This window comes from Tenrec ecaudatus, chromosome 17 (assembly GCF_050624435.1).
Source record: "Tenrec ecaudatus isolate mTenEca1 chromosome 17, mTenEca1.hap1, whole genome shotgun sequence".
In the NCBI taxonomy this organism is placed as follows: domain Eukaryota; kingdom Metazoa; phylum Chordata; class Mammalia; order Afrosoricida; family Tenrecidae; genus Tenrec; species Tenrec ecaudatus.
The window spans coordinates 63,667,501-63,685,920 of NC_134546.1; the positions used below are offsets into that span (position 1 = coordinate 63,667,501).

At 46.0% G+C, this 18,420-nt stretch overlaps 1 protein-coding gene across 2 annotated transcripts in view; it reads right to left on the reverse strand.

Annotated features, from left to right (window-relative positions):
• MAP2K1 (mitogen-activated protein kinase kinase 1) overlaps nucleotides 1-18,420 on the reverse strand; it is a 91,248-nt gene that overhangs the window by 48,311 nt on the left and 24,517 nt on the right. The window contains exon 2 of one of the 2 annotated variants that reach the window (XM_075535363.1): nucleotides 121-192. The exons of the other annotated variant lie outside the window; for it this stretch is intronic. Coding sequence (XP_075391478.1) covers nucleotides 121-192 — 72 coding nt within the window. The remainder of the gene's footprint in view (nucleotides 1-120; nucleotides 193-18,420) is intronic. 2 annotated transcript variants of the gene reach the window in all.

The window sequence follows — 18,420 nt, forward strand, 5'->3', positions numbered from 1 at the left end:
TTTCAATCAGGTAGCTTTCTAAGCCAAAAAAACAAACTCTAAAAAGTCACGAAAACAGGTTTGATTAAAAGGAGATGAATAAAAATAATGTATTCCTATCCTTTAAAAAAATCAACTTACCCATTGGAGTCAAACAGGCTTCTGAAATCATATAAATTATCTTCCCACGACATGTTTCTGCAGACAGTCACGCTGAAAAACACACACATACACACACACAGAGGAGCCTCTGGAGTGACAGGACCGCCCACTCAGATCACCTGTTCTCAAATATTGAACAACATCCTGCATCAGAGAGGGGTGTCACATTGAAAGAACCCACAGCCTATGGTTCCTTCTGCCCCAGTGGACAAACCTGGTTTCGTTTTAACCACGTATGGGTGATTCCTAAAGGATCACTCTTCTGTGGAAGCACAGAAAGGAAATGTGAAGGAGTTGAGGGGCGGGGACTCAGAAGATGCGGGACAAAAAGAAATACTTTATAGGGTTAAAAGAGGGGCACACTACCCTGATAAAAATGATATTTAGCTGCAGTTGAAGGGGTGAGCTCCCTAAAAGTGAGGCCTGGTCCACCCCTTAGCTCATTTCCATATCAATAGCCTAATGACGCAGTCTTTATTCCAGGCAGGGACGTAAATGAAGGGTAGGAGCTGCTAACTTACCCAAGGCTAGGGCTGGAGCGCCAAAGGTTGACCTTTCCTCAAGAGGACATGCCCTTCACGCAAGCCCCGCCTCCTTACCCCTAGCACCAGGTGGTCCCCAATTAGTGGTTCATTCTTTGAGGTAAATAATTATATTCTGTTAAACTAGATGCTCCTGGAATGACAACAAGTTAAAACTACACAAAGAGAAACTCCTTTCAGAGGAATTTCCAAGGCCAACATGCTTTGAGTGGGGTAGGAAGGACGCTCCCATAAAGCCCACTGATAAAAGCCCTGCTGCACGGGCACCCTTCCCATGAGGTGGGAAGGATGGGGAGGAGGGTGCCAGGAGCGCTGGAAGGAAGGAAGGAAGGAAGGAAGGAAGGAAGGAAGGAAGGAAGGAAGGAAGGAAGGAAGGAAGGAAGGAAGGAAGGAAGGACGCAGCAGGGGCCCCAGCCGGGAAACCCAGTAAACCATGAGAAAAGCAAGAGCCTTCACCTTGCTTGCAGTCCTAGAACAAGCTTAGTTGGCTGCTCCTGAAATAAAAAGCTGGTTGGCTTTGTCGTGAGTAAACTTCAGGCAAGATGGCAGGAGAAGCAGACCTACTTCCCAGCACCTTTACAACAAAGATTTATGAAAACAAATAGTATTACAGATGATAATCCTGGAACCCTGAGCTTCAAAGAAAAGATGGGCAAGCAGGCTATCAACTGGGAGAGGAACCTGACCTGAGCAGATATAGCAGGAGAAGGGGCAGGCAGAACAGGTGAACTGTCACGTGGTCTGACACGGCAAGGCCATCTTCAACCTTTGCAAGTACCATTTGCTCGAGATAGAGACTTAACATCACAGATGGCCAGACTGAAGGCTGGTAACCAGAAAAATGCAATCCTTTCTGAGGTAGTTGATTGTGCCAACTTGGCCGATAAACACATGTGGGGTTAATTGAAGAGCGGAGAGATAAATGGCTCAGTGAGCCTTGCCTTTCTAGTTCTCAGGTTTCTTGCTTTCTGATGGTCAAACCAGGGTGCAGCTGCCAAAGCCAGTTCCCTGCTTTAGCTGGCAAGGCTCACTTCCTGCAGGACATCCCTGAAGAGAAGCCTCATGGACCTCCCAGATGCAGCCCTGGGTGCTGGAGCAGCTGCATGGAGACCCCTTACAGCACTGAGATGTTTACACATTCACTGACTCCTGCTTTCCTCCTGCAGTCGGCATCATTGTGTCTGTTTTGTGAGGGAGAGGAGGACTTTGTGGATTGATGTCGGACATATAGGTTAATGTTGGACTTGTGGGCTTGGGCAGCACTGGGTTGCGATGTTTTCTTGATGTGCACTTAACCTTTATATAAAACTCTCTCTTACACATGAGTTTCTGTGGACTTGTTTCTGTGGCTTGTTTCTCTTACACATGAGTTTCTGTGGACTTGTTTCTCAGACTATCACACTCTCTTTATTCCCCAGATTCTCCAGGTAACCAGAAGCATGACCAACCCTCACTCTCACTCACCTAGCAGCTGGTAACGTCCTCTCATTACACAGCTCCTGCTTCACCTGAGGTCAGGGCATCCCCTTGGGAACGGGGCACCAGGTGCACAGCCTGGTCTGGGGACACGTGGCGTCCTCCTCATCACACTAGAATGTGTGTATGGAAGGTGGCCTGTCCCACCCAGCCACCTCTAGTGCACAAGAAATACTTCAACATCCAGTCACCCTGACTACAGCTGCCCTGGAGGCCTAAAAGGTTCCTTCTGGGAACAAGCACCCTGACCTCTGCTACTCTGGGTCAGCACAAACTGACCCTAGATAACATCTGGGCGAGCAGGAATTCTGGGTAGGGCTAGAAGTCCCCTATCCTTACCACTCCCCACGAGCTCCGGTCCTCTGTAAGAGGGCATGACTCATCACTGACCTGACCCCTACACCGTCTCCCTGCTGAGTCTCGCTTCTGCTCCAGTACTCACCTTCATATTTTTGAAATTCCCCCTTTCTTTATTTCCCTACTTTCCATTTTCCTTTCATTAAAACTGTTTATCTCCCCTCTCCTTCCTCCCTCCCCCCTCCTTCCTCCTCACCTTCTCTTCCCCACAGTCCTTTTTCTTTAATGGGTCACCTCCCTAGAGTCGAAATTAACAGGGAGTTTGGCTTTTTGGGGAATTTTTCTTACGGTTTTTCTCTTTCACACATCCCTTCTTTATTTTCCTTTACTTAAAAAGAAACTTTTTAGTTATTTAGTTCTTATTTCTGGTGTTCACCTGCCTTAGCCACTCCCCCCTCCCTACTTTCTATAGTTTCTATTTTTGCTGGGTTTTCCCCCTTATCCTACCAAGGAGCAGCAGCAGCCGCCCCACCAGGACTCAGCTGTGCCCAGACCTCCTGCAGCCCCATCCTCTGTTGGAAATACGACCTGCCCCTGCGGCTTTAAGCCCACAGTCATCACGAGAAACAAAGTAAGATCAGAGCAAATATAAATGAAATTAAAAACAGAGCAATACAAAGACTTAACAAGGCTAGGAGTTGGTTCTTTGAAAGGATTGATAAAATTGACAAACCATCAGCAAATCTAACAAAGGAAAAATAAAAAGAGAACATGCAAATAAACCAATTAAGAAGTGATGTGGATAATGGCTCAATAGAACCAACAGAAACAAAAAAGATTAATAACAGAAAAATACAATAAACAGCTATATTCCAACAAACTTGAAAACCTAGAAGAAATGGACATACACATTATAAAATGTATAATCTACATTGTATATAGAAGCATATTACCTACCTAAACTAACACAGATAGGTGTAGAAAATGGAAACAAATCTATACCCACCCAAAGAATAAATTAAATCATTAAAAAACTCCCAACCAAGAAAAGTCCAGGCTCAGAAGGTTTCACTGGCAAAGTCTATGAAACCTTCAGAAGAGTTAACACCAGTTTGACTTAAACTATTCCAGAATATAGAAAATGATGAAATACTTTCAAACTGATCTTAAGAAGTGAGCATAACCAAGCAAGCAGATCACTTAAAAGAAAATTACATACCAATATCCCTCATAATGAAAGAAATCACTAGCACACAACAACACATCAATAATAATATATCATGACCTAGTGGGATTCAGACCAGGGATGCAAAGATGGTTCAAGTTTAGAAAAAGAAGCAACATAATCCTCCATATAGGTAAAATAAAGGAAAAGAAACATGTAATCCTATCAGTCATGAAGGTCATGATCATGTTAGTCAATGAAAAGAGACATTTGACAAATTCCACCATCCATTCCTGATAAAAACACTCAAAGACATAGGAACAGAAGGGAAATCCCTCCACATAATAAAGGACAGGTATGCAAAACCAACAACCAACAGAACTGAAAGCATTCCCCTTCAGAATGACAATGGGGCGAGGATGCCTTTTATGACCTCTCCTAGTCCATGCTGGACTGGTAGTCTTAGCCACAGCTATAAGGCCAGAATGGGAAATTAAACACACCCTAATTAGCAAAACTTAGCCAAACTTTATTTTCAGGCAATAGGATTCTATAAAGTAGAAAATCTCAGAGACACAGTAAGAAAATTATTGGATCTAGGTGAAGCAAAGTGACAGGGTACAAGATCAATATACAGATATTAGTTGGATTCACATATGCTAATGAAGTGACCTCTGAAAGAGAAATCAGGAAAACACTGTCATGTATAATTAAACTCACTGTCATAAAGTCAACCTTACAGAACAAGGTAGCGCTGCCAAGACTGTAACTCTTTATGGAATAGAAAGCCTGGTCTTTCTCCCAAGGAGCACTTGGTGGTATCAAACTGCTGACCTTCTGGTTACCAACCCAACACATAACCACTATGCCACCTGGGCACGATCATGTATAATAGCCACCCCTAAAATTAAATACTTAAGAATAAATATTGGGGGGGATGCTCTAAGATAAATGTGTTGATTGTTCAATTCCCCTTGATATAATTGAATGACTGAATTATTCAATTGTATGATATGTAAATTGTATGCCCATAAAAATGTTGGAAACAAAATAAATCTAACCAGAGGAAAGAAAAAAGGACCTATACAAATGGCAAGCTATTACTAGAAGAAACCCAAAGAGATCAACATAAATAAAACATTAAACCATGCTCGCGGACAGAAAGACGTAACATTGTGAAAACGTCTATGGTACTCAATACAACCCCATTCCAGACTAACACCATCCTATAAAGAAATGGAAAAACTAATTACCAAGTTTATAGGAAAAGGAAAAAGACCTCCCAAGCACTACTAAAGAAGAGCAGAGCAGGAGCGCTCTCATTTCCCCATCTCCCTACCTACTGCACCACAGAGGTCAAAAGAGCCTGGCAAATATACGAAGACCAATGGAACAGAACTGAGAACTCGGAAATAAAGTCACCCACCTGTGGACAGTGGATCTTTGACAAAGGGCCAAAATGCATTAAAAGGGGGAGAGAAAAAACTAGCAAGTGGTGCTAGATGCCCATTGTAGAACATCAAACAGGACTCCTATCTCACATTATACAGTAAAACTAAGATGGACTGAAGGCCTAAACGTAAGACCTATGGGTCACTACGATTCAGAATTGATTTGATAGCAGTGCCGGACAATGAAAAAGAAATGTCAAAGCCGAATCACTGCATCTAAATAGGAATGATGGTGGTGGCCGAGAACACTGAGTGTCATGGACTACCAGAACAACAATCTGTCTTGGAGGAAGTAGAGCCAGAATGCTCCTTCCAAGTGAGGATGGCAAGACGACCTCGAGTACTTTGGACATGTTATCAGGAGAAGCTAGTCCCTGGAAAAGGACGTCATGCTTTATAAAGTATAGGGTCGGCAGAAAAGAGACAGATCCTCAGCAGGCTCGACCACAGTAACATGTATGAGGTTGTTGTGGGCCCAGGGAGTGCTTCATTCTGTTGGACACCAGACAACAGGCATAGGATAGAGCAGGGGTTCTCAACCTGGGGGCCGAACGACCCTTTCCCAGGGATCGCCCGATTCATAACAGTAGCAAAATGACAGTCATGAATTAGTAATGAAAATAATGTTATGGTTGGGGTGTGGGGTCACCACAGCATGAGGACCTGTATTAAAAGGTCACAGCATTAGGAAGGTTGAGAACCACCAGGCTGGATGGCAGGCACTGGGAGAAAGAGGCAGAACAAAACTCAAAATCACTGGGGGTTGGGAGAAGAACAGTGAAGTACACCCATCTCACTCAACCATTTGAGAGGTATCTAGCTATATCTGGACACATAGATACATAAGTATAAAGGGCAGCATTTACCCAAGAACAAAGTTCAGAGGGGTGAGGAATAAAGGGGGAATGGAAGCACAAGGCAGGAAATGGAAGCAGTGGGGCTTCATTTTGGGGATGGCAATCAATGATATGAAACAAACTATGTAGTAATTGTGGACTGGAAAACTGTTCTGTGAGCCTTCACCCAATCACAGTATAAAGCTAAATAAATAAAAAGTGAGGCTTGACCCTACCTATTCCGAACCTGGCTTAGAGAAGGACATAGGCCGGGGTACACCCCCCCCCCAAAGAAAACGGAATCCACCTTCCCAAAGCCATGTATTTAATTTTTTTTTTTTTTACAAAGCAACCTATCACCTTCAAAGTACTCTCCATTACACTTAATCCATTTATAAATTCTGAGATTCCATTCTTGGAAACATTTTTCAAACTCATCTGTTTGAATAGCTGACAGCACCTCCCCCTAAATCACTGTCCTTTCATATTCTTCTTCATCCAAGGAAACAAAAAGAAGTCGCAAAGAGTGAGGCCAGGTGAGTGTGTGGGGAAAGGCTTTAAAGTCTCTGTGGTTAAAACAAAAGGGAGAATTGTGGGATGTAAAATGACTTTTTCCCAGCTTTGTCTCCCACAAAGATATGCCAAACATTAGAGACTATTTGCCAGCATATGGTGGGAGGCCAGCTGCTTAGAGACATCCTCCCTGAAGGCAGGGGCCCACAAGAGGGGCCCACTCCCTGCTGTTAAGGACAATGTGCTACTTCTCCCTAAAGGCCATCAGTCTGGTCCCCATAGGTGGGGTTCACACCCTACTGATAATGGTTTCTATGGAGAGCCAGAGAATAGGTCAAACCACTCAGTGACACCCAAAGTTAAACTGCCATCCTGTATCTAGGATCCACCCATCTTATCATATGTGTACCCCCAATACCTCCCCTTCCTATTGTGAGCATTACCCCTAGATCATCACCCTCATTAATGTATTACCTATAGTGCAACCCCTTCCTGTGATGTATGTCTTTACATGTAATTAGGGGCTTGCATGCCCCCCAAAGATATACAAGCCTTGGTTAGCAATAAAGAGCCTCTCTCTTGCTTGCTTCTCCTCTCTTCCATGTCCTTCCTCTCTCCCTCACTGGCCTTCACCCTGGCACTCTCCCCTGGTTCCCTCTCTCCTTGTCGTCCTCCCTCTCTCCTGCCCTCTGGTCTCCCACTTTCACGGGGAGAAGACACAAGACCCACTGTGACCACAGTCTTAGATCTCACCACCCAGGGCCCTAGAGACAGTCATGTCCCCAAGACACAGGTAAACAGAAGCAATGTGCAGCAGCACAGTCAAGGACAGACGAAACAAAACACTCAAATGCTTCTCCAGTCCCGCTCCACATGTTGAAACTCCCATTCTGCAGACCAGCTCCGTCGATGGAAAATGCCTTTACACAAACGACTTTCTTAGAGCTGAGCTCTTCCCCTCACTCAAAGAATGCAGCCCCAGGCACACATCAGCTCAGGGAAGAAGTCTCCTCCTGGGTCCCTCTGTGGCAAGGTTCAAGGGGCTGAGCTCAGACCTTAAATATCTCCTACACTCTTCAAAACTTGTAAACTTGCCAGGCCCACAAGTTAGTACCCGTTGAAGTGACAACATAGTGACCCTATAGGACAGGGTAGAACTGTCCCTGTGAATTTCCAAGACTAACTCAATGGGAGTAGAAAGCCCTGTCTTTTCCAAGACATATTCTAAACACAAACTTTTTATTTGGAAAGCATCGAACATACACAAAAGGAGAGGGGCAACGAAGCAATGAACTAGAGGTTTGACAGGTGTTGGATTGAGTGAAAGGGAGTATGGCGAATCACAAGAGTAAGAAGAGAAATCGGAGCAGGGGAATGGGATAGAACAGGGAGAATTATGAATGGTTTGAATTATTGAATGCAGAGTTGATGGTTTGAAATATAAAGCCCCACTCAATTCACAATTAAAAAAATAAATCAAAGAAAAAGGAAAGGGGGATAGAAAATTAAACTGAAACTGAGCATGCTCAGGAAAATATGATCTTGTGCTAATAACCCACCCTTGTGACGGACACTACTAACCAGTTGTCAGTGATTCCGCTCCAACTCCTGGTGACTCCTGTGTCAGGGTGGACCACCACCCCTTTCCTCTGAGGCGCCTCTGAATGGGCCTAAGCTTCCACCGCATTAACTGTTTTCATCTCACAGGGACTGTTACGATGGGTTCTAGAGAAACACAAAGCTTGTCCACGGTTTAAAGGGAATCGCTCCTGGGCTCTGCAGTAAGGCAGAAGCACACATACGCAGCATGGAGGGGAAGGGGGAGGGCTGCAGAGCTGAATTATGCTGCAGAATAAAGGAGAACTTACTCTGAGAGTGACTGAGAGCAGCAGGGGAGGAAGAAAAGGATGCCTGTGGCAGGGTGCCAACAGTCCTTTAAGATCGTTAGGTTTCAATTGCCTTTTTGCTGTGATATAACATACTCACACGCACACCAGATCTTCAACCCAATCTGCTGCACACACAAATAACTTTGCATGCTTTTTTGCTCTTGCTGTTATTTGGTAGAAACCAGGGAAAGAGGGCCCAAATTCAAATCTGGTTCAAGGCTCGGCAGAAAGAGAAGATCAAATAAAGGAGCTGCAAGTCCCAAAAAAACAGAAGTGGCCATGTGAATGTACACCAGGTGGCACCAATCTAAAGAAGAGCATGGGACAGAAAACCTCAATAGACATCCGGGTCACACTCATTTATTCCCACAGCTGTGGAAACACCATGTAACTATCTGATGAGCACTCACTGGGGACAGGCTAGAGGAAGTGGGGTTCCTGCCCTCAACGTCTACGCTCCTTGGGTGCATGGAAGCTATGAGTCAGATCACAGTGACAAATCAACCAACAATTACGGGGTACAAGAGATCAAACACCAAAGTCAAAGTGTACACAGGATGCAACACATAGAAGAATCCCTATGCCACCTGAGACAAGGGAAAGTGTGATAGTTACATCATCTCATGTCAACTTGAGAGTATTAAGGGTGTAGGGGTGGAGTCTAGCCTGTCAATCAGGTCACAGTCTGATGATGCTTCTTTGTGGGTGTGCCTTCTCATGAGGATTCTGGGAACTTCCTGTCTTTCTCCTGGGAGGTGGGCGCCTCTGTCTCTCTCTCTCCTCATCATCCTGTTGAGGAGACACATTGGAAAGCCAGAGGAGCCACACAGAGACCCTCACCAGATGTTTCCACCACCACTGGATCCACAAGGCTTTGCATCTACTGGCCTGTGATCTTCCTGCATTTTGCATTATTGCATGTGCTGCATGAGGCTGAAGAGGGAGTTATGGGCAAATATTGGATTTTATGGGCTAAATCAAAATATGGACTTGATTTGGACTGGGCTGGAATGTTTTCTTTAGGGGGGGACGTTTTCTTAATATAGTTACTCTTTGATATAATGTTCTTTCTTATACATATGAGTGTTTCTGAATTTGCTTCTCTAGTCTACTGGGCCTAACACAGAAAAGTTGGCCAGACACTGCGATGGCCAAGTTTCAACAAGAAAGGGTCATTTTTCCAGCAGATGAGAATGGAAAGGCAGTCCAGGCTTGGACATCAGCCTGGGCAAAAAGACACTGAAAGCCCCATGTCCTTCCAAGTGGCCAGAGAGCAGGTGCATCCAGGAGAAAGCACAGAGGCAGCTGGAGGGTAAGCCAGGCTAACCAGCTGGGAGGATGTTGAAGGACAGAAGAAGGTGGGGAGGGACTTACAGTCTTCTGCAAATTTGTTGTTCCTGCTATTGGCTGCCGTCTGGTCAATCCTCCTCATAGCCAGCCCATGGGACACAGCAAAATGGATCCACAGGGTTCCCTAGTCTGGAATCTTTACAAGAGCACCCTGCCAGGTCTTTTCCCCACAGGACCACTGTGTGAGTTCAAACCAACATTTCTGTTAATGCCTGAGCACTTCCAGGGCTCCTCTTTATAGTTTTACCAGGCATTTATGAATTGCTAGTCTAATGCAAAATAAATACTATGTCCCAGTTCTTGTCAGATCAGCACTTTTAACAATGTTAAATACATGCTCCTGTAGATTTCTTCTGTGTCTAACATAGAGAGAATATGTTTTAGTTTATTTTGTAAAACTGGAATTATATTATGCACATTGTTCCACAACATATTCTCAAGTAAGAAAGTGACACAACCATTTTGTATTTTGGAACCAACAGTCTGGGGAGAAGCTGTGGAGGAGCTCGGAGATGGGGGGAGACCGGGCAGAAGGTCAGCAGGAGGAGACGGGAGTTTGAACACCGAAGACACTGGGAGGGTGGGAAAGTGGGTAAAGAGACAGACTGGAGTTAAAGAGTTGGCAAGATATAGGTCCTTGGCTAGAAGGAGCTTTAGGGGAGAGTTGAAGCAGGCCCTGGGGGGCCCCTTGTGTAACAAGCACTGAAAACCAAGCCTGTCGCGATGGTCGATCCCTTGACATAGTGACTCTGTATGTTACAGAGTGCAACTGCGCTCCCCCCCGCCAGGGTTTCCAAGGCTCTAATATTTATGGAAGCAGACGACACATCACATGGCTTTTCTGAGGAGCAGCTCTTGGCTCGCCACCGAGGGTTTAGCTTCTGTGCCACCTAGCAGGAGGTGTGTGGATGTGTCCCTGTTATACTCTCCAGAGACGGATTTCTTCTCCTCTCCTGTCAGGTTGCTTAAGCTCATAGTTTGTTTTTAAGACCACTGTGGATATGTAGACACAGGGAGGTGAGGAAACTTAAAATGTCAACAATTTTTTCATTCTGGCTCAAGCAGCCCGCTTGCCCTGTCTTACTTACCTACAATTTTTTTTAAATGCTTCCAACTCCAGCAGGGTCATAAAAAAGCAGTCCTGAAGCACTAACAAGAGACCCCTGAACAAGATGCTCTCTGCACACCAGCCTAGAACACCTCACAGCACTATCGGAGGTCAGCAAGGAGCAGCCCAGCAGCATCTTAACAGTGCTGAAGCCTCGGGAGAGGTATTTGCAGGGCATCTAGGGCGCAGGTGAGGGAACAGCTGGCGAGGATGCACTTCACGTATGTAAGCTGGAGCCAAACTACCCATGATACGCATGTGTGCAAAACAGACATTTAAGTAAATGCAAAGCTTCCAGGCTCAGGAGGCGTCCTGGAGGCAAAGAAGCCCTATGGGAATGTGAAGTCCAGAGCTTGTAGAACTCAGCTTTCCAGCTACTTTGAGACCCAAATTCTTCCTTCGGTGCTTAACCGTTTCACCACCTAGCCTAAGAACCAGCTCAACGAAGTCTTTGACACACCGACTGCCATCGAGTGGACGGCAACTCGTCACGCCCTTATAAGGCAGAGTCCACTGCTCCCTAGGATTCCGAGGCTAGAAATCTTGCTGGGAGCAGACAGCCTCATATTTGTCCCACAGAGTGGCTGGTGGGTCTGAACTCCTAACCTTCAAACCCACCCTATCCTGTGCCAATGCCACCAGGGCTCCTTGACCCGGCAGTTCAGCTCAATCAGTACAGCCCAATCCCGCCCCGTTTACACCAGCTGATAGTAAAGGCAAGATCCCGGAGTGGCATAAATGGTTTTTACTGGGCTACTAACCTCAGGGTTGGCAGTTCAAACCTACCCTGAGATGCCACAAAAGTTAGATCCAGCAAATTGTTCCCATAAAGACGCTGTAGGGCGTCCAGTTGTTTTCAACTCGAAGCAACCCACAGGCTAGAGCAGAACTGCCCCCACAAGGTCGTCTCCTAGGCTGTATTAGTCTCACAGTTCTTTGCCTCCTAGGAGCTTGGGGGGCGTTCAGGCTGCCAACATTTGGGTTCACAGCCACGAAATCCTATGGGACAGTTCTACTCTACAACACTTGGCGTGGCTATGCAAGGAGGAAAAGTAGCCCCCAAACCAAATGTAATTTAGCGAGACATTTTAATAAGTTGAAACAGGAGAAAGATAAGACAAAGACTATTCATTCAGAGAAGGGGACTATTGACAAGGACATAACGGTGTCAGGATTACAGAGGACTGGCTGCCTACATAGGGCGTACAAGAGACGGGCAGCACACGTATGACAGCTACAGCACAGGTGCCGGTGAGCACACACCCTCAGGAGGGGGACCATGACGAGGGCACTTCGTGATGCAGGTCAGGGACGGGGAGCCTTATTCTGCCAACAGCCACTTGGATCTTCATAGCACCATTCGAGGACCATACTGGCCAGACACTTCACTAATTCACCGCTAACGATGGCTGGAGCAGCTTCTCTTAGGGGAGGCTGCGTTGTTAGCTGGTGATGATTTTCCCGGCCTTCCATGGCCTGAGGGCCGGACATTCCCCGCCCCAACTCCTGTGGCGAGCTGCAAAGATGGGTTGGCCCCTCCAACGCAGGCAATCAGGATAGGTATGACTCCGGCGCACACAGACCCTAGTCCTCGGCATCCTGTTAAGTTCCTAAGAGCTCGGCTGGCTGCCCCTCCCTGGACTGGCTAGGGGTGTGCCAGTAATGTCCATTTTCTGACATGCTCTGCCTGAGGGCAAAAGCTATTCCCAACGCTGATTAAGGTCAGAAAGAATTCATGGGAAGCTTCACCCATGTGGTGACTCAGAGTGGGCCTGGGGCGTCGGTAACCCACCCAAGACTCCTGCAAACTCGCACTGACATGTGCGCTCAAATGGCAAGGCCAAGGGTCAGAATCGACTCCAAAGCAATGAGTTTGACTTTTCTTTTCTTTTTTATTTTTCGTAAAGGCAGGCCAATTCCTAAAAACAACACTAGTTTACATTGCTATCTCCGTCACATCTTTATAAATGACTGCCTTTCCAGCAACATTAAAAACAAAAAGGAAAAGCCCAACAACTCACTGCCATCAAGTGGATGCTCTACAGGGTCAAGGTCGAACTGCCCCTGTGAGTTTCGAAGACCATAACTCTTTACGGGAATAGGAGCACCATTTTCTCCCACAGAGCGCTGGGGCTTCAAACTGCTGACCCTACGGACAGCAGCCCAGTTCATAACCACTCCGCCACGAGGGCTCCTTTCAGCAACAGTAGAGTTCACCAAGTTCAATCCACGTGGCACGCTTCATTTCAAATGTGCAGGCTCTTCTTATTGATAAAACTGCAGGCTCGTCCATCTCGCTCCTCCATGTATAAACAGTCCTCTCAACAAAAGACGCCGAGATTGGGGACACCATCCTGGACTTGAAGTCAGGTCTGGAGCTGGCCATGCGAGTATGACTCTGGACAAGATCTCTAGTTTGCGGGAAACAGAGGGCCGCTCTTGCTCCCAATCACGGATTAGTGAGGAAATTCGGAGCACTAGGTTGGGGAAGGCTACAGTTTCTGGTGGAAGCCCAAATCCATTCTGAATCTCCACATAAATTCAACCTCCATGGAGTTCTTCTCGACCACTGGCCTGTACTGTGCTGTAAAAAGCTTTGCCCTTAGGCAGTGCTGGCTCAGGAGTTGTTGATATCGTTGGTAGGTGGTGTCAAGTCTGTCCCAAGGACCCGAGGCAGAACGGAGCGAAACACACTGCCTGGTCCTGAGCTACCCTCACATGTGCGACATGAGAGCCCATTGGTGTCAATCCGCCTCGTGCAGGGTGCTCTTTGTTTTAAATCATTTTACTGAAGGCTCTTACAGTTCTTATAACAATCTATACATCCATTATGTCAAGCACCCTTGTACATCTATTCCCATCATCCTTTTCAAAACATTTTCTTTCTACTTAAGCCCTTGGTATCAGCTCATGTTTTTCCCTCCCTCCCTGAATCTTCTTTTTTTGATGTCCTTCTATTTTATGGAATTTGAGAGTGGACTGCCGCAATTCCCCTGACCAGCATTGGGCGAGGCAGTCTCGAACGTGGGGACTTGCCTAAGTGTGCCCTTGATGGAAACTGGGGCACTGTGGTTGTATGATTATGAGTCATGCCCCTATCAAGATGGCCAGAGAGCCTCAGAAGCAATCCTGATCACATTTCTCATCTACAACAGTAGGTGTAGCCCGTCACAACTCCTTCCCACTTCTAGACTTCTTCCTTCAAGCGAGACGTCATTGATTGTCTACGTCCAATCACGGCTTTGTGAGTTTCCTGTTTGTCAGCCTTTAGAAATCAGCCCCTTGACTCTGGATCTCTTGGGCACCACTGTAGACTCATGTATTTCATCAAATCCTCACAACCTGACCAATAGGTAACATCAGGATAAATGAAGAAAAGGTTTAAGTTGTCAGCATTTTGTCTTGCTTGGCTCCACAATCAAAGCTGCTTGCTTCCTAGACGCGCCAGGGCTACACTGACAGGAGCTTTAACTCCTTCAAGCACCCCTGTAAAAGAAACCAAACCCGGCATCCTAGCTCACGGAGACCCACTACTTTCTTCATGGGATTCCTCCTCACTGTACGCACAGCCTGGGAACCAGGCGAGCCAACCAAATAGCTCTTGCAATTTCCAGACACTGTACTGAGCGTGTCACCTCCAAGAGTCAGGCGTGAACCACACTACGTGGTCTCGTGGGGACCCTACTTAATCAGTCAACCCCAAGGGGCGAAAAGAAAGGTGACTAAAGACCAGCCATCTTGAAACTCAATGCATAAACCATTGCCTTTTCACGAGGTGCCGATGCGACCGGGATCAGGCACCAAAGAACAAAATCAGAGCACGGTGAATGAAGGGGAGTGAAGAGTGGACACCTAAAGCCCATCTGTAGGCCACTGGACATCCCCTTACAAAGGGGTCGTGGGGAAGAGACGAACCAGTCAGGGTGCGATGTAGCAACGATGAAACATACAACTTTCCTCTAGTTCCTAAATGCTTCCGCCCCACCCACTATCATGATCCCAATTCTACCTTGCAAGTCTGGCTAGACCAGAGCATGTACATGGGTACAGATAAGAGCTGGAAACAAAGGGAATCCAGGACAGATAAACCCCTCGGGACCAATAATGAGAATAGCAATACCAGGAGAGGGAGGGGAAGGTGGGGGAGAAAGGGGAAACGGTAAGAGCTGGAAACAAAGGGAATCCAGGACAGATAAACCCCTCGGGACCAATAATGAGAATAGCAATACCAGGAGAGGGAGGGGAAGGTGGGGGAGAAAGGGGAAACGGTCACAATAATCTCCATATAACCCCCTCCCTGGGGGACGGACAACAGAAAAGTGCGTGAAGGGAGACATCAGACAGTGTAAGACATGAAAAATAATAATAATTGATAAATTATCAAAGGTTCATGAGGGAGTGTGGGGGAGAGAGGGGAAAAATGAGGAGCTGATACCAAGGGCTCAAGAAGAAAGCAAATGTGTTGAGAATGATGATGGCAACAAATGTACAAATGTGCTTGACACAATTGATGGATGGATGGATGGATGGATGGATAGATGGATGGATGGATGAATTGTGATGAGTTGTACGAGCCCCCAATAAAATGATTTTAAAATAATGAAAATTTAAAAAACTAAAACATTGCATTTGATACTGGTAATCAACTGAAGAATCAACTGAAGAGTTGTGCAGATGAACATGAACATGGATTTGTTCTGTATTCACTGTTCACCTACTGGGTCTGAGCTGTAGATGAGGCAGGAGTCTCTAATCTTGAGATCAAGAATACTACAAGGGAGGGGAACTGGCAGAACCAATCTGCACATAGATCGCAGGACTTCCCCCAGTGATGTGCTTCCGGCAGAGTAAAATATGTAAGAATTGTTCAATGGAAAAATCAATTGTAGCCAGTAAACTTTCTCCCAATTGACGCACATACAACAAATCATCCTATACTAATCTTGTCTTAAGATAACAAAGACAATGTTGATGGCAACATATGTACAAGTGTGCTTAACTACTGAATGGTGGATTTTTAGATTTGTAAGAGCCCCCCCAATAAAGTGGTTAATAGAAAAAAAAGATAACAAAGACAACCTATTTGCATACGAGAGTAAAACCACGGCCATAGAGGTTAGGATTTACAACACACTATTTTGGGAGGGACACAATTCAACCCCTAACATATTAGTGGAAATAGAACCCAAATTAGCTAAAGCAATTTTGAAGAAACAAATAGGAAAATTCTTATTGTCTGACTTTAAAACATATTATAAAACTACAGTGGTCAAAACAGCCTCACATAGGCGTAATACGAGGCACACAGCTCAATGGAATATAGCTAAGAGTCCAGAAATAAACCCATACATCTATGGTCAATTGATTTTTAACAAAGTCACTAAATCCATCTGATGTGGAAAGATCAGTAGGTGGTGTTTTGGAATATTGGATTTCTATACACAGAAAAATGAAACAGGACCCATGGCTCATTCCTTACACAAAAACAAATTCAAATCGTGTTAAAGAACTAAATGTGAAAAGTAAAATCATAATAATCTATAGAAGAAACTGCAGGGTCAACACTGTTACCCAGCTTTTAACAACAGATTACCCAGCACAACAACAAAAGCACAAATAGCAAAAGGTGAAGCAAACAGATGGGGCCTCATAGAAGTTAACGTTGTATTCATCAAGAGTGACGAGACAGTTACTGATGGTGAGAATTATCTTCAGAAAGCAAATACCCAATACGAATCTAACGAACAAGACTTGAACTACTTAACGCCCAGATAGGTAACCCAATCATAAAATGGGCAAACGATTGAATAAATATCTCACCAAAGAAGGTATTCCAATAGCACTGAGCATATAAAAGATGCCCGTGATCATTATCCATCCAGGAGCCAAAATCAAAACCACGAGGAGATGCCACATGCACTGGGAGTTTCAGTCTCACTGGGCTTGCTAAAAGGCACGCTGGCAGCACACTTGTTAAAGCATTGAGCTGCGAACAAAAAGATCCGAAGTTCAAATCCACCAGTTACTGTAGGGAGAAAGGACGTGGCAGCCTGCCTCCATGTAGATTTCCTGCCATGGAAACCCCACTTTGTCCTACAGGGTCGCAGTGAGTCAGAATCCACTCAATGGCAGTGGGTTTGTTTTTGTATGGGATTTTTTGGGGGGGGGGGGCGGGGATTACTAAGAAATGCAGAAGAGAACAAATGTTGGCAAGGAGATAGGGACACTGGACCTGGTATCCACTGCTGATAGGAATGTCTAGCGACAGCGTTACTGAAGACAGCAGCAGAGTAGCTTCTGTTTACAAAGCTTACTCTGCCCATCTCCCTGCCCGATTAAGTGACATCAGTCCAGCTACACTGGCGCCTGGCCCATTGGAGTTAATCGGCACCAACCAGAAAGATGCGAGGGATCCATCGTGTCTACAAAATTGATAATGGCACTCCGACATCAAATGCTCTGGAATTTCCCCCATCTTCTCTCTCTCTTGCCTCTCGCCCACTGCTCCCCACCTGAAACACCTGTAGTCTGTTGGTGGGTCTGTAATGAACCTAATTTTCTCTTCCCTTCTAGAATAGTGACTCTCATGGTCTCTACGCCTTTTGAGCGAGCTAATTCTCTGGCTATAGACAAAGAGCCAGCTCTGAGCTTTCTGTTTGCGGCCATCCTAAACCTGTCAACATTTTTGTGATGGTTAGGGCTTGTGTTAACTGGGCATTCCTTGGTGTGTCCGTCTGGTGGCATCTCCTTGGTGTTGTAAGCCTTTTTGTACACAAGAGCAAGACAGTGGGACCGGTCTTTCTCTGCCCTTCACCTTCCTGCTTGCTGGGACTCTACCTGCTCCCATGGGTGGTCTTTCCTGGGTGGTCCGACTCTGAGCGCTGTTGGTCCCCTGCCATGTGTCTACCAACATGATCCAGTGACCCTAGACCCCCTGCCTATGATCTCCCAGCATCCTGCTTCACCTTTCTGCATCATTAGCCTGCCACTAGGTGAGCCTGAAGAGGGCCCCAGCCAGCACTGCACCCGTGGACTTCAGGTGGACGAGGCTAGGATGCCTGCCTGGTAGTCTTGATATAAAGTTCTTTCTTACACACAGGTGAGTGTCACTGGTTTTGGCTCTCTAGTTATTTGTGTTTTTCTAACACAACTGTATTGGCCTCTACCACCATATGCCAGTTGAGAACATGAGGGCTACAAGAAGTAGCATACCAAGGATCATGAGGAGGGTACAAAACGGGCAAGGCCATCATGTGCTGAAGCCAACTTGATGGCCATTAATAACGACAGGAAATTAATTCACCCTGTGCTTAGACCTCTAACACTGAATAACTCTTCTCTTTGTATGAAACATGTCCTCTGGGTCCCTGCACTGGGAAACTCCTAACCTAGGAAATTGCTATAATACCAGAGACAGCGAGAGAGCAAGAAGCAGTGTCAGAGAAGCAGAAGACCAGCAGGGGATGATGTCTGGGCTTCCTAGTCCACAGAACAAGAAAGCTTCCGGCAAGACGCTTCCTAGAAGAGGGGGGCCTTGGGACACCTGTCAGAGGTAGGTTCAGCCCACCCGTGGGGCAAGAGAGCTTAGCTGAGATGCTGAGCCGAGGACCTTCTGGCTGAGGCTGGCTCACAAAATGAGGTGTCCAGGCACT